Below are 17,240 nucleotides of genomic sequence, written 5' to 3'. Positions count from 1 at the left end.
GGAGCCATGCACCAATTCGACAGCGTCGCTACCGAGTATCGGCGACTGAAAGACGCGTTATCAATGACCAGGTGAACGATATGCTCAATCGCGGTGTCATCCAGCCTTCTAGTAGTCCTTGGGCATCACCAGTCGTCCTAGTTAAAAAGAAAGACGGCACCATACGATTTTGCGTCGATTATCGAAGGCTTAACAAGATTACCCGAAAGGATGTATACCCGTTGCCACGTATTGACGACGCACTTGGCTGTTTGCAAGGAGCGGAGTTTTTTTCCTCCTTAGATCTCCGCTCTGGCTACTGGCAGGTGCCCATGGCTGACACTAGTTCTAAAACCGCGTTTGTAACACCAGATGGCTTGTATGAATTCACTGTGATGCCGTTCGGTCTCTGGAATGCGCCCGCCACCTTCGAACGCATGATGGACGGCATCCTACGTGGCCTGAAGTGGCATGCTTGCCTCTGCTACCTCGACGACGTTGTCGTCTTTTCCCCTGATTTTCCGACCCATCTTCGGCGTTTACATCAAGTTTTGACCTGTCTCCGGAATGCTGGTCTCCAGCTTAACTTAAGAAAGTGCCGATTTGCAGCTCGAAAACTGACTATATTAGGCCACGTTGTCTCCAAAGAAGGCATTCTTCCTGATCCTGATAAACTGCGCGCCGTATCCGAATTTCCGAAGCCCACTAACTTGAAAGCACTACGCAGCTTCATTGGCCTATGCTCCTATTTTCGACGTTCCGTTCGCAATTTTGCTACAGTAATCGCACCACTTAACCAACTTCTTCAAGGCGACAATGAACTTTCTGCTTGGTCGGAAACCTCTGATGATGCCTTTACGACTCTTCGTCACCTCCTCACGTCTCCGCCAGTCTTGCGTCATTTTGATCCAAGCGCCCCTACAGAACTTCACACTGACGCCAGTAGTGTCGGCCTTGGTGCCGTGCTCGCACAACGCAAGAACACTAATGCCGAATACGTAGTCGCTTATGCTAGTCGTGCCCTCACGAAACCTGAGGCCAATTACTCAGTCACAGAAAAAGAGTGCCTGGCTATCGTATGGGCTCTTCAAAAATTTCGTCCATATTTCTATGGTCGACGCTTTGACGTGGTGACGGATCATCACGCTCTTTGCTGGTTGTCCAACCTAAAAGACCCGTCGGGCCGCCTCGCTCGGTGGGCCCTCCGAATCCAGGACTATGATATCCGTGTCGTCTATCGTTCTGGACGCAAACATTCTGACGCCGATGCCCTCTCGCGCTCCCCAGTTACTTCAGACAGCAGCACTTCCACTTATAGACATGACATCTCACCACTTGAGATCCTGGACATGGCATCGGAGCAACGAAAAGACCCATGGATCGTCATGATATTCGACTTTTTGTCCAATCCTCCGGCAACTTCGGCACCTCGAGCGTTACGCCGACAGGCGCAGGATTTCACAATCCGCGACGGACTTTTATACCGCCGCAACTACCACAATGACGGCCGCAAATGGCTCTTAGTAGTGCCTCGCCACCTACGACAAGATTTATGCTCCGCTTTTCATTCTGACCGACAGTGTGGTCACGGCGGAGCGTCAAAAACCTACACACGGCTTCGCCTACGATATTATTGGCGAGGGATGTACACCTTCGTCCACAAATACGTGCGCTCCTGCATTGCGTGCCAGCGACGCAAATGTGTCCCGCATCCCTCCACAGCACCTCTCCATCCACTTCCATGCCCAGCTCAGCCATTCGACCGCGTCGGCATGGATATATACGGGCCTCTTCCATCTACTGGCGCTGGCAACCGATGGATTGTTTTGGCCGTAGATCATTGGACACGGTATGCTGAAACCGCCGCCTTGCCTGCTGCACCAGCAAAAGACATCGCCTCGTTCATACTAAACAACTTCGTTCTCCGCCATGGCGCCCCTCGTGAAGCGATCGGGGCCGCGGATTCCTCTCAGACGTCCTGCAGTCACTCCTATCTGAATGCCAAGTTATTCACCGCACTACTACTGCTTATCATCCACAGACAAATGGCTTAACAGAACGATTCAACAGAACTCTTGGTGACATGCTATCACTGTATGTTGCATCTGACCACTCCAACTGGGATCTTGTACTTCTGTTCGTCACTTACGCATGTAACACTGCCTCTCAAGCCACTACTGGATTCTCGCCATTCTTTCTGCTTTACGGCCGCCATCCCTCCAGCACCATTGATACTGCTCTCCCATACCGGCCGGACACTGCTGAATGCTCAGCTGTTTCTGCGATTGCTCAGCACGCCGAGAAATGCCGACAACTGGCCCGTTCTTTGACGTCTGCTCAACAGTGCCGCCAAAAAGAGGGCCATGACCTCAATCCTCCCCCTCACCCCTTCCCCGTCGACTCACTGGTGTGGCTTTGGGTACCGCCTGTTGCTACTCCTGGTCTTTCGTCCAAGCTCCTCCCGAAGTACCACGGGCCCTACCGCGTGGTTGCACAAACATCACCAGTGAAGTACGTGGTCGAACCCGTATCGCCATCTCCCGATCTCCGTCGACGAGGGCGAGAGACTGTACACATTGACCGGCTGAAGCAGTACTACGATCCGCCCACCTCTTCCTAGGTCGCCAGGATGGCTACTCTTCAATTCCGGGGGTGGTTGTGACGAAGAAGATCGGCAGGCTAAAAAGCCCCGTTGCCATCGCGTGGCTCGTACCCAGTTCGTTCCCTGGCTGCGCCCTACCTGCTGTTGCCGTGTTGGTCGCTGCTTCTCCACGACCCGAATAAACCCCCTTTACATACGTCTTTCTACTAAGTGGAACGGCCCATCGAAAGTCAACCGCCAACCATCCACAAACCAGTGGGTTAACAGAGGGCCTAAACAAAACCATTGAAGACATGCTATCAATGTACGTGCACGTTGAACATAAAAATTGGGACGACATTCTACCTTATATTACCTTCGCATATAACACGGCGAAACAAGAGACGACGCGCATGACTCCGTTCACCCTTGTTCACGGACGAGATGTACGAACAATGCTGGATTCGATGCTACCACACGACTTTGACAATACTGATACGGACGCCGATGTGTTTACGCAACGCGCAGAAGAGGCTCGGCAGCTCGCGTGCTTGCGGATCTGCCAGTAGCGAGACTACGACGCAGGCCGCTACGATCTTCGCCCTAGAATAGTTACCTATGAAGTCGGCGACAGAGTGTGGGTTTGAACACCCATACGGAAACGAGGCCTCTCCGAGAAACTGTTAAGGCGATACTTCGGACCATATCGGGTATTGCGGCGACTCAGGGATGCCACCTACGAGGTCGTTGGTGATAATACCAACTGTACGCGGCGCCGCACACAACGTCCTGAACTTGTGCACGTTGTCTGCATAAAGCCGAATGTGAGCGAATAACTATGCTAGCGGCCTTTATTTCCGCAAGTGACATTTCTTGTCTAGCATCGGGATGACTCTCTCGTAGGGAGGGACAAATGAGGCGCGTATTCTATGCAGACGACGACGACGACGACGACGACGATGGGAGCACTAACGGGCTTCGCCTAGTGGTCAGAGTGAGATTGGATGATGACGAAGAAGACGTGTCTCTGCTCTGTTCATTTTTGAACAGATAGGCCTGTTGTTCGTGAAGAACGTCTCCCTGTGTTCTGTCCGCGTTGTACCGCAAGAATATGAAATAACTCCCGTTTCAATTTTAACCAATCACTCTGTACTTCCACCTCGTTTAGCGTTTATTTTATGCGCTGAATGTCTGGCGCTCTCGAATGGGAGCAAGAAGGGCGCAGACTCCTTGTCAGGCATCCACTTGCCTTTTGGTCTGCGCCCTAGGCAACTGTACCATACGTTGCCTGAATAATCTCTTTGACCCTTTGAATCTCATTTATGAAGTCACCGGCTACTATTCGTATATGTGCCGGGAAGTAATAAGATTAGGGAGGGGATAGTATTGGGCTTGTTGGTGAAACATGCTTTAGAATTTGAGTAATAGCGCGAGGACAGCAGAGGGGACAGAAGGGAGTACAGAAGACAATGATTTAAAAAGTTATTTAGGAAAACTTGATTGATTTATCGAATATACATACTGAGTTATCGTGCGAATAATGTCCACCTCTAGAGTTCGTGGGGATTACCGATATTCTATGAGTTGTTTGTCAAAACAACCGATAAGCAAACATGTTACATGAAGCTTCAGCTGTGACGGTGACTATGTGGTCAGGTGGTGTTGAGCGCGCCTTAGTGCATCCGTGGCTGAGGTTTCATAAATAGAAGTAAATCACGGGAGAGTCTGTGGCTGGCCAGTGCAGAAAGCCCGTGTTTGTTTGAATGCTTTATTTTCAACAGACCTCATACAGAGCCTGCTTGAGGGGCAGAGGCTAAAGGCTTAAAATGCCTGACAAAGGCCTCTGACCCTTTACAGTTTGGCAAGCGGTTTTAGGCAAAGATTACAGTCACGCTTTTATCACAGAACAAGTGAACAAAAACACGTAAAAAACACAGAATATAACCATTTTACACTTTTATAAGAATAGTATCAATGTCTATATTATTTACATGATGTATGAAGTACATATATACATTAAACATGCATTTCACGTGGGAGTTTTTATTATGCAACTATATTCATAGAACATCAGAAGATGTTTGTATACACACATACATAGTGCACGCGTTTGTATATCTACACCCACCAAAAAAAAATGACATAGTAAGTAAAGAACCACAGCAAACATTATTTCTGAGAGTATAATAATTCAGAAATAATTATGATATTATTATTGTTATTTTTGAAAATATTTATAGCAGTACTGAAATTCAATTTTTCTTTAACCTTATGTAATACATCAGCTACCTGATATTCCATTTTCTGTCGTCCGTATTCAGTTCGTATTTTGGGAGCGGGTCGTTTCTGGAATCTTATGCAATAGCTAGGAATAATTTCATATTTTGTGTAGAGTTTGTTTTTGTGTATTAATTGCAATAGCTTGAAATAACAGAACTGGTCTGCCCGCAGTATACCATGTTTTATAGATTAGGGAGCCGTTCCTAAATCTTGTACTTTACCATAGTAATTTTCAAAAGACTGTAAAATCTTTTTTTGAAGTACAACAAGCTTGTTGTAGATTGTTCATGTGGTGGTACCCCCAAGACAAGAAAACCATATGTAAGTTTGGAATAGAAAAGAGAATAATAAAGAGTTCGCTTTAGCCAGAGTGGTATAAGGTGGGTTATCCTGTGCAAACATCCAACTGTACGTGCTAAATCTGAAATTAGATAATTTATATGTGGAGACCAACTTAGTTTTTCTTGAAACCATACCACGAGAAATTTTTTTTCAACATGTTTAATTAGGCTGTCTTCAAATTTTAGCATTACGTTTCTGTACAATGGTTTGTTGGTAGGTCGAAATGTCATGTATGATTTTTTGGAGGCATTTAATGTCAGCATGTTCAGTTTTAGCCATGTGGATCTGTTCGCAGGACGTGCCGCGCCGAGGTGTTTGATGAACAGCATGCGTGCTTGCAAAGTTGCCCTAACGTTTTGCTGTGTTCATATAATTTTTAAGTTTATTTATTGGGTACGTTTTTGTTGTTGCTAAGTCATGATGTTTGCGGCTTGCGACGTACTGCTGTGGAAATCAGAACAGAAGCGAGGACAATTCAAGATCAAGAAATTCAATTCTGCAAGGTGCCACGTGTTTTGAAAAAGATCATTTTAACGTTAAAATTGTATATAAAGATCGTTTAGCGTCACTCGAGTGCAGAAAAGCACGCCCCCGTTGTCTCTGGAACTGGGCATCTAATAGTAGTAATGAGATGAAAAAAGATGTCGCAGAAAAATAAGAACGTTTTCAGAACACAGGTTTGATTCTTGTCTCTTTGTGACAAATAGCAGTTGACAACCATTTTACTTGACTCTTAACGTAAGGTGGTAGACCTGCCTTACTTACTGTGGTGATCAGTTTGATTTGCCTTTTGTCATCTGTCTTACAACACAATTGCTACAGTTAATTATTGTGAAACCGGCAACACGCTAGGTTTCTCTTTGTTCTCGAACATTGAGTATTGAACGCTTAGGATTAACTTGACGTGAACAAGTGAACAAGGCCTTCCGCACGCAATCCGAAATGTATAACGCTTATGAACACCCTCTTTTTTGTCGGCTTTCTTTCCCCGAACCTTGATACGCAGCAGGACCAAACACAATGGAACGGTAGGTGTGAGCCCACAACATTTTTAACCGATAATACGTGTTCCCTTAGGCAGCGATTAACAGAGCGGCCGGTTTGGCCTATGTGAACATTGCCACAGCTCAACAGACACCCACCACGCAACGTGGAAGTGGCCTGGCGTGCTTATCTTCGCACACAAGCGAAGCCTTTAGGGAAGAAATGCGGACACAAAGCTTCGCCACCGTCTTAGATGCCGAGAAAACCGCTTGGGCGTCAGGCGTGCTTGCAACTTTTTTCAATTGGTGGGCAACCTTATGCCTGTAAGGGAGTACCAGTGGTCTCTTCTTCTGCATGGCATCACGCTTTCTGCTGCATCCTTTTAACTTCCGTGGCAAAGCTTCCGACACACCGCTTAATATCATAGAAGGGAAGGCGGATGCAACCAGTCTCGAGATACGCAAATGGAAAGTGTCATTCATAGGGCCCTTATACGACTTCATTAAAGCAGACCGGATACAAAGCGACGCCATACTTCTTTACACCGTTTAGATTGAGCAGAATCATAAGGCAGGAGGTCCTTACAGGCACGGGGGTTGTACATTGTACAACAGGAATCTGTAGCATTTAGTAGCAATTTAATGTCTAAAAACTGCGTATAATCGCCTTGAGTTTTGGAATGTAACAGCCCCAAGCGGACAATGACTTAGGCAAAGATGAATGCGACAGTGACGTTGACTCACAATTATGCCTCCTCAGTATACCGTGTAAGAGTAATCGAATATTGCTTGAAGAAAGGGTTTGTGCCCCATGATGTCTTGTTTCGTTTTGGCCATGTGCACTCCTCGTTTGGCCATATCAAACGTATCTGGCAGATCATGAAGCGCGAACTTTGGTGACAAATACGTTTGAGTTTGCGCAAGGATTTGTTGTACGCCTTCTGCTATTCGTGTTTTCCGGAGTGGGTGGCTGTTTTGCAGTTATGTCCTTCCATTGCTTGGCAGCTGAAACGACGGAGTACTGGTGGCGTTTGATCCTGCGTCGACTTCCGAAGTGCCCGCTCAAGTTGTGTTGGACGCCTGCCAATGTGCACATTCTCTGAAATGTTTGCATTGCTGATAATATGCCCTCCATTCTGAAGATAGGTCCAAAGTTTTGCCTTAACCTCAAGGTTCCAGAACGTGAACTTCTGGCTCTGAACTGTCGCGTCTTCTTGAGAGCTCAAGAACAGGGCCATGAGCATTGCCTTCAGGAGGGTACTGACTCAATCCCAAGGAACCAGCACACAGCCCGAAAGAGGTTGTCCACGGAAAACGTGGCGGCCTTCTTCAAGGTAAATGAACTGTCTCTTTTGCAGTCTGACAAGGACGGTGCCTTTGTTTTATAACCTCGCTGCCTTTTCCTGCAGAAATCCTCCTGCGCTACTAAGAACTTTGTTCCTTCAACAGCAAAGGCTGCCAAGGTAACAATTCGTGGCGTGTCTATTCAAGGAACTAAATTTAGGAAAGCTTGCAAAATCTATTAGTGGTTGCAAAGGAATTACCCTATAAGTGTTTTTCACCGTAAGTATACATAAACCGGAGAGGCTGTTTAGGTCTATTGTGACAGAGAAGGGTACATGGCTGCTTCAGTTTAGTCGATGCTTGTTTGGAGGGCAACTCCGACGATTTGTCAATGTCAACGGATGTCGATGGAATTCTATGGATGCATTCCTCTCCACACTTCCGTAATGTTCTCAAAAAAGCAGGTTTGAGAGTATCACCGATTTTTTCGATAAATGAATTTAATTAATTACCTGGAACACTCAACCTTACCTCTTCCACAGCTACAGGCCACATTGTGTATAATGTCAGGAGCGTTTTACGCAAAGCATGCCGGGATCATCCAAACGACCGTGAGGAGAGCGTGGAGGAGTCGATGATCGTGAGCTAGTGCTTGGCGGGAGAAGTTCCTGTCGCGAGGAGTTGCGTTCCCTGTGAACGGGCCAGTGATGGGGGTCGGCAAGTGGTGTTGGGTCGTTGGGTGCACGAACATCAGCCCTCGCCATCCACACACACAATTTGATCCGGTGGCGATTGCGTTCCGCCGAGGTTAAGCCTATCAAAGCCGCCGAGTTCGTGCGCCTACTGCTTGTGGAGGTCAGTAATTGACCTGAAGCTAATTAAGCCATTAGCGTGAAGAAAACCACTTCTTTATTTCAGTTTTGATCATGTTGAGTTGAAACAAACCATGCCTCATTTCGTACCGTGCGCTCGCAAAAAGCTAGAAGCGACGACACGGCACGCTATCAACATTTGTATCAACATTTGACTGACCGCCGTCGTTCTAGACGGCGGTCAGTTGCACTCGCCGGCGGTTCCCTAAATTAAATGTGACTACGTACATTGGTGCACTTTACATACTAATTGTTATGCTGACTCATTACTTAGCTTCCTAAATGCAGTGTTTGCCTCTTATCGAAAATGGGCAACAAGCGGAGGCCCCTACGATATAGCAGTGTAAACCGCCTCATTCAGCTGCCAACGCTCTCAATATTGGCATAGGTGTTTCCGTGCGAAAACTATGCGCTTTTTCAATGAAACATCATATGCGCTATGTCCTCATCTGTGTCTACTGCCCGCAACACATTGTGTGCATGAAGAAATTACTAACGATGATAAGTAGGCAGCATGACAACGCTCCCGTACTGCGGTCTCCCGCTCGCTGTTTTCGAAGGTGTGTCGGAGGTGTTACTGCATCGTTCTGAGTGAGAAAGTGTCTGAGTCGCGCTCATAATATAAGCGCGACTCAGGGTTTTACATGCCGAAAATCTGCGTGTTTTTATATATTCTGGCAATATTTCATGTCACCGATGAGCGGCTAGTATTATATCTCAAGAGAACGACCAGCGGTCGCTGTACCTGCCGGTGCAATCAAATGCACCGGATGAGGGCTTTCGATTGTCAGCTGCGCTCTTGCGGGTAACAAATGCGGAAAGTCTTGCTCCACAACTTATTTTGATTACGTGAAGCGCTTCCATGAGAATGAGTAAAACGCCTAAAATAACAAGCAGCACGTATGAAATCAAAGGTTAGTGCTACCCGTGCTCTACACGTTGCAGCGAAATGTGTTGCGCATGCGTGCTGGCTCTCGTGGTGGCGGGTTGAATGCGAAAGGGAATCCGTAGCTATTGAGCTCATCAGAATCAGAGCTGTACCTGTTTGACAGATCGGAAGAGGTGGTGCAGCTGACATCGTCACGCAAACGTCCGGCGCGGTCACGTATCCGCAGAGCGCCTGCTCTTCGCCGGTTTCGTTCGCCCTGCAGGGGAGACCGGCATGCCTTGCGCGCCTTCCCCACTGGAGTAACGGCTGTGACGTCACACGAAGAGCTTCGTTCGGCTGCTCGGTCAGGTTATCGGCTTATTCTTGCGGCTTTTTGCTTATTTAAAATAATTTTGGATTTGAGGAACAATTCTACTATCAGACGCGTGACAAGGGGGTCTTAGGAACCTAAACATTTAATTAGCTTGACATGGGAAAAAAACGCCGCAATTGCCCTTTAAGCACTTAAATAAGCTTGACTAGGATGGCCCGGTTGTCTAAAAAAATTCAGGCGTGGTCCCAGAGTTTTTGAGCAGCGGAAGTATCTTCGGCTATGCTTTCAGTATTGATCTCGAGAATTTATTTTAAACTGTTCCCCACAATGAACCAGTTCTTTGCATTAGATAATGTATTAATAATAATTGAAGTACCGATTTTACGAATTATTGCGGTTTGCCTGTGGACAAGTTTTTTGACACTGCTTGAATTTTACCTAAGTAGCACAATTCTTTCTTTTAATGACTTCCTTTATGTACAACGTAAGAGCACCTCTACTGAGTCTTTTGGAGTTGCTGTATTATGTAATATTTTCCTTTTTTGTATTGACCAGGTGCTTGTAAAAAACCTCGACTCGGGTCTATTTCCTAGAACATTTAGATATGGGGTCGATTTTCATGCATTTTTTAAAGAATTGTAACATCGTGACTGTCTGTGACAATGTGGGACATGTACTATATATTTTTAGACAGCATTGATAACGTCGAACGTTTCCCCATGAACTGCCTAAAGACAATTATTTGCGGTTTATAGACAATAATTTGCTACTAATCACTCCACATTGGTATTGGATGTACAACCTCTTGCCTGTAAGGACCTCCTGCCTTATGATTCTGCTCAATCTAAAACTGCGAAAAGAAGTATTGAGACGCTTTGTATCCGGTCTGATTCAATGAAGTCGTATAAGGGAACTATAAACGGCAGTTTCCATTTGCATATCTCGAGACTGGTTGCAGCCACCTTCCCTTCTAAGGTTTTAAGCAGGGTATCAGAAGCTTTTCTTCAGAAGTTAAAAGGATGCAACAGAAAACGTGATGCCATGCAGAAGATGAGACCACTGGCACTGCCTTACATGCATAAGGTTGCCCACCAATTGAAAAAAGTTGCAAACAGGTCTGACGTCCAGGTGATTTTCTCGGCCGCTAATAAGCTGTCGAAACTTCGTGCCCACATTTCTTCCGAGAATACCAAGTCTGTGAGCGAAGAGAAGCGCACGCAGGCCACTTCTGCGTTGCGTGGTGGGCATCCTACATAAGATTCCGTTGACCTGTGGCAGTGTTTGCATAGGCCAAAAAGGCCACTGTGTTAATCAGCGTCTAAGGGAACACGTATTATCGACAAAGAATGCTGTGGGCTCACACCTGTCGTTCCATTGTGCATCATGCAGTGACGTACCACGACATGGGGACACGTGCGTGATAAGAAAAAGCAGAGAAACACGTAAAGTGCTCGAAGCCTTTCATATTAAGAAGATGGAAAATGACTGCACCAGGGTGCCTTCAATATTGCTCTACAAGAGTGAATGTGCCGTTTTTGGTAGCGTTGCAATATACTTTGTTTGCGCGTGCTGCGCTCTCAGTGTGGGAATACCTGTGAAAAATTGATATATTTGGGCAGTGGCACTGAAATAAACTAGTTGGAAGCCATGCGTCCTATCTTGTCTCTCTTGCGTTTGCTGTCACTTATATTACCACGGAAATCTTTCGTTAAAGTGCATTTTATTTTAGATTAGTTACGTGAGTAGGGTAACAGTAATGAGAACATGTGAATCGTATGGCACCGTTTTGTATCGATTCAATAAGGCCAGTTAGAACGTGTTCAGTAGGATCACAAACATAGCTTGAATATTCCAGTTTATTGTGGGATTAGGGTTTGTAAGCTAGTAGCTATGCAGATGGGGGGGGCCTGAGGTAACCTAAAGTTCCCTTTGCGTCGTTAGTAACTATGATTATGTGCATTGTCCAAGTCATAGTCGTGGGATATATTAATGCATAGGTACTTTCTCAAGAATGTGAATTGATGTCGTTGTCATTATAGACTATGTATATGTTGGGTACTTTTGCCGTTTATGAAAAGCAAGCAAATATATTTTGTTATTACTCACAACCATTAATTAGTCACGATACCATTTACCTTATATTGATAAATCTTTTTGGAGAGCCATGTTATCGGTTACGTCAATGATCAGGCGATAAATGACGCCATAATCTGTGAACAAGTGCATATTTGAAGAAACAGTGGTGGGTAGGTCGTTAATGTAAATTACAGAAATGAGTAGGCCAACTACAGTGCCTAATTGTGGCACGCCAGATAAAACGGAAGATCGATTTGAAGCATTATTAGCATGCACTTATTGTTGTGCATAAGTAGAAAAATCTTTAATTCTTCTAGGACAAGGGGGTGCAGGTTAAGTTTTGCAAACTTGAATACTAAACGCTTATGTGGGACTTTGTCGAATGCTCTGTCCAAATCAATGACGATGGCTTCAATGGGTATCTTTTGCTCAATGTCAGTATCAAGGTCATGATTAATTAATTCTCAAATATTCTAATCAGATCAATATTGTCAACCAGAAACGTGTGGGCCAAAGTGAAAAGTTCGCGATGCAGGTTTTTATTGCTCTATAGGGCTACATAAAAGTTTTGTCCAAGCTCGGCACTTTTCGCATGCTTTTGCGCGAAAGAAAATTTGATTTAGCACGTATTCAGTAACAGAAAGATGGGTCAGGAACTGTTCATGATGGCCTACAATTTTCTCCTTTATAATTATGCTCTGATTTCAATATCAGAAAAGGCAATTAATGTATAATATCTAATTATGTAATTAGGTAATGCAAAAAAATTGCCTTATAAGGCGTACCTGCGTGAGTCCGCTGCAAATGATGAAGGCGCCCGTCGACGAGGTGGCCATGACGACGCTTCCGTCGGCATCTGTTATCACGAGCGGCGACATGGAAGACGTGGGTCGCTTCTTGGGCCGGATGTAATTGGTGGCGCTGGACACGAGGCCGAAAGTGTTCGCCTTTCCAGGATTCGCGAAGTCGTCCATTTCGTTGTTGAGCAGCACGCCAGTGGATGGTGAGATGGCCAGCGCCCCAAAACTGCGTAGTAGAGTTAGTGATCGGTCAAAGATCTCATACTATTCCGAGAAGCACGCGTCAAAGAATGCTGCAAAGAATTCATGCAGGTCATCTCGGCATGCAAAAATTCAAGGAAAGAGACAGACGTCTCGTATGTTGGCCACGGCTCAACGCTGCGATTCCTTCTATGATGCGAATCTCTCCGATATGCCGCAAGTACGCTTACAAACAGACGCAAGAACCTTCAAATGCGACCCGTTCCAGTTTGTGCATGGCATAGAGTTGGGACTGACATTTTTTCGTTTGCGGGAGACTCGTACATAGTTGTTCTTGTTGCCATATCAAACTTTCCAGAAGTCCTGAAACTGCCAGAGGCATCGGCGTGATTAACTATAGAGTTGGGACTGACATTTTTTCGTTTGCGGGAGACTCGTACATAGTTGTTCTTGTTGCCATATCAAACTTTCCAGAAGTCCTGAAACTGCCAGAGGCATCGGCGTGATTAACCATTGCAGCCCTCAGTGCTATCTGTGGAAGATTAGCGTGCCAGTTGGAGTATGTACTGATAATGGTCCGCAAGTTTCTAGCTATGAATATGCTCTATTTTCAAGGAAATCGGACTGCACACACGTCCCATCCAGCCCTCATTATCCGCAGTCTAACTGGCTTGCGGAAAAAGGTGTGCAGATTGTGAAGCGCATCTTGAAGAAAACTGCAGACTTGGGGTATGATTTCTGGTTGCGCCTGCTGGCTTACCGCACTACCCCACTGGAGGAGGGGCGATCCCTTGGTGAACTCCTGCAAGGAAGGCACCTTCGCGCCAACCTCCCGGACCTCAGTGCTGTGATTGCGACCGACATCAATAAGCACAGTCAATAACAAGCTGGAAGACCTTTGCCTCCTCTCCAAAGGAGTACCATCGTGAGGCTCAGAGAGTCCCGAAAACCTCAAGCGATGGGTCTGCCCTACCCAAGATCTTACCTGGTAAAAACGGAGGACCAGGAGCTCCTCAGGCAGAACCATCCTCACCTACTGCAAACCGGGGAACGGCTTTTAGAGGCAAGCGATGACTAGAGATACCACCCCAGCGGACAACGACGTTGGTTACCATTCAACAGCGACAGATCCAACCTCGCAAACAGTCACACGTCAACCACCGACAACGGGCAACCCTTCGACCCCGCTTGTACCACCACCAGCTTTGACAAGGTCGACCCGAACCGTGAAGCCACCGCAACGTCTTCATTGTGACGAACGTTCTAATCAAGTGTCTGTATAATCAAGTGGTGTCTGTGGTGAGATGAACTTTCAACAACTGTTTGGGAAGGTGTACAATTCATTTATCGCAAAGGTATGTATCAGACAAGGCAACTGTAGCATGACTGTGCACCCTAAATGCGCACATACTCTCGGCGCACGGTCCCGCGCCTATATAATCAATTGCTTGAATAAAGCAATCGTTCTTCTTGTTCTGGCTATCATGCTGTTGCGTCGTCCTTGCTAGTTACTACCATCAATCCACTTCAAGATGTTAGTGTCAAGGTTCAGCTTACTTAGTTTATAATAAAGTTTGACAGACCTTATCAAATGTTTTAGCGAAGTCTAAAAAAATGCAATCTGCAAATGAGGAACGATCGAGAATACGGTGCAATTTGTGCGCAGAGATTGCAAGCTGAGTTTCATATGAAATCGCTTTATTTAAATCCATGCTTATCTGGTCTGAAAAATACGTTGGATTCCAGGAAGTTAGGAATACGTTTGAGAATTATATGTTCTAGCAATTTGCAGCACGTGCTTGAAAGCGAGATGGGGCGATAATTAGCTGTTAAATTTTTGTTACATGATTTATGCAGCGGAACAACCTTCCCAATTTTCCATTGGCTAGCTTGAGTAGATGTATCCAGTGATTGTTGATAAAGTTTTGTTAGGATAACAGAAGTAACTGCGTTTTATATTTTAAAGAAATTTTGAGTTAATGGAGTCGTAACCAGGCAATGAATGTTGGTTCAGGGCATCAATTTAGCAACGCCAGCCGTATCCACAAACACTGGAGGCATAATCATGATCGTACTGACGAGTAGGAGGTAGGCGGTCCTTGCAGAGGACAGAAAGATTTTGCACAAATGCGTCATTAAGGGCGGCAGCGCACTGTTCCTTAGGTATAAGGATACCCAATGGGTCTTCTATAGTTAGGTGCTTATCATCCAATGGGTTGAGTATACCCCAAAACTTCAACTTTTTAACCTTAGTCTTTAACATTGATGGACGTACGTTAGATAGAAAGCTATATTTAGCGTTCTTTAGTGCTGTTACATACGTGTCGAATGCGGACTTATAAGAAGACCAGCCTGTGTCAGTTGGCGAGTGCTTTGCGGAGCAATATACGCGTTTTATGTGGTTACACAGGCGCTCAAGATGGGTATTCTACCGAGGAACATCAGAACTGGATGTAACGATGCAGGATGGAATGTACTTTTCAGTTCCTGAATTTTAGGCCAAACATGTCCTCATTGTGATGAAATGAACCGTTTTGAAAAATTCAGTAGGAAAGTTTATCTAGCTCCGGTGACCGCTTTTTCATTGGCTAACAAAATTGAAACGCATTTGCTCGGCGCTGCACACGCCTTCATGTACCAGAAAGTTTCCCGATTGTTATCAGTAGTTCTAACCGTTTTCTGTTTTCCCCGAACCTCGCATAACCTGATTGCATACGCGACACAAATTGTGTAGTATTTACATATTTATTTATTTGGTTACTATTAGGGCCATTGAGGCATTACAGATAGGAGTGGTAAATATTTATAGAAATCCATAAAAAGGCGGGTTTTAACATAGGTGACGAAGAAGCGCAGATTTGAAAGCTTCAGGTTCAGGAATGGAGACGATGCAGACGGGCAGGGGGTTTCAGTATGAGCTGGTCTTGGGGAGGAAAGAAGAAAAATACTGGTTAGTTGTGCAACTTGTAATGCCTACTTTGAATCGATGATCAATGCGGGATGATACGTAATTTGGAGCAGTGTAGAGACTTTGTCTGAGCGATTCGTTTGCGTAGTATTTGGTGGAAAGTGTAGAGCCGAGAAAGACGCCGCCGCATGGAGATATCTGGAAGCTCTAGGATTCTTTTCATAAGTGTGACACTAGACGCACGAGAGTAGTTATAGTCAAAATAAAAGAAGTTGAACGATTCTAAACTGTTCTTAGAGCATTAATCAATGACTAAATATTAGGGTTCCATACGGAAGACGCATATTCCATGTTAGTTCGAACGACCGTTTTATACAAAAGTACTTTGAAAGCAACGGGAGCTAGTGAAAAAATACGGCGAAGGAAAACAAGCATGCGATTACCATTGTTAGATATCGACATGTGCACTTCTTTATCTTTTCCAGGAGACCGTTTTCACCACGTAAGAAGTGTTATCGCACAGTGCGGGACGCGCCTGCTTGCATCGGAAGTGTCTCGAATGTTGCCGATATATCCGATGTCTATTGTCACCGAACCTTGTGTAATCTGATTTCCTGTATGCGCGGCGCGAATGGAGTAGAACTTTCTGGAATACACGTGGGTACCAGCGATTACTCTCGCACCTTCGATGACTGCTGTATAAAAGCCGAGGAACTTGACGCACTGAGGAGATTTTCGACGATCGCCGACTGTGTTCGACGCTGTCGCCATTGTTTGAGTGTAGCCTGTTTTCAGGACACAAGTTCGCCCAATAAAATGCTAGTTTCATCATTCCCAGTTCTGCTGCTTTCTTCACCGTTACTACTATGTGACATCTGGTGGAGGTGCTAGTGCGTTCATGTACCGAACGCCCCCGCAAAGCCGCGATCCAAGCTCAAAACTCAAGGACGACACCAACGTCGCCAAGGACCAGCGAACTAGCCGTAGGCAGCAAAGACTGCTACTGGAATATGGACCTCTTCCCGAGAAGACAAGAGGGATCAAGCCCAAGTCAGCAACCCCAATGGCTTCCCCAGCGTCCCCCATGCTGGTGCAGCAACATCGGGACCTATCAACCTTCCATGGTTCATATTCTAAAGACCCACTAACCTGGCTGGAGACGTATGAAAGAAAGGCGTCCTTCAACAACTGGGACTCTAATGACAAGCTATGACATGTCTTTTTCGCATTGGTAGACACCGCCAGGACGCGGTTCGAGAATAGAGAAGCCGTGAATAAACGTGAGACCTGCTCCGAAGCAACTTCCTGTACACATTCACAAGCGTCGTACGCAGAAAACGAGCCCAAGCTTTTCTTGACGCCCGGGTGCAGCTACCTAACGAGAACGTTGCCATCTTTAAGGAAGAAATGAGCCGTATCTTCCGCCAGGCCAACCCGGAAATGTCCGAGGAGAACAAAGTCCGCCTGCTTATGCGTGGTGTGAAGGAAGAATTTTTCGGCGGAATGATACGAAGCCTACCGAAGACCGCCGGAGTTTGTTCTCGAGACGATTAACATCGAGAAAACACTGGAAATGCGGAACAGACAATTCAACCAGCGCGTGAACTCAACTAACTACGCCAGAGTTTATTCACTGGCCACAGACGACCTGCGTGAGACGATCAGATGTGTTGTGCGCATAACCGACCCGCTTAGCCGACAGCAAACTGGCCCAGCCAGGGGCCGGCCTGCA

The 17,240-nt window shown here is 45.9% G+C and overlaps 1 protein-coding gene across 1 annotated transcript in view; it reads right to left on the bottom strand.

Moving 5' to 3' along the window:
- The window catches only part of LOC142559412 (scoloptoxin SSD20-like), a 50,122-nt gene extending 36,495 nt beyond the window's left edge, over positions 1-13,627 (bottom strand). The window contains exons 1-2 of the mRNA XM_075671010.1: positions 13,586-13,627; positions 12,385-12,663 (exon numbers count right to left, since the gene is read on the bottom strand). Of these exons, the coding sequence (XP_075527125.1) occupies positions 12,385-12,663; positions 13,586-13,627 (321 nt within the window). The remainder of the gene's footprint in view (positions 1-12,384; positions 12,664-13,585) is intronic.
- Between the last annotated feature and the right edge of the window lie 3,613 nt (positions 13,628-17,240).

This window comes from Dermacentor variabilis, chromosome 10 (assembly GCF_050947875.1).
Source record: "Dermacentor variabilis isolate Ectoservices chromosome 10, ASM5094787v1, whole genome shotgun sequence".
In the NCBI taxonomy this organism is placed as follows: domain Eukaryota; kingdom Metazoa; phylum Arthropoda; class Arachnida; order Ixodida; family Ixodidae; genus Dermacentor; species Dermacentor variabilis.
This window is presented reverse-complemented; position numbering and strand designations above follow the sequence as displayed.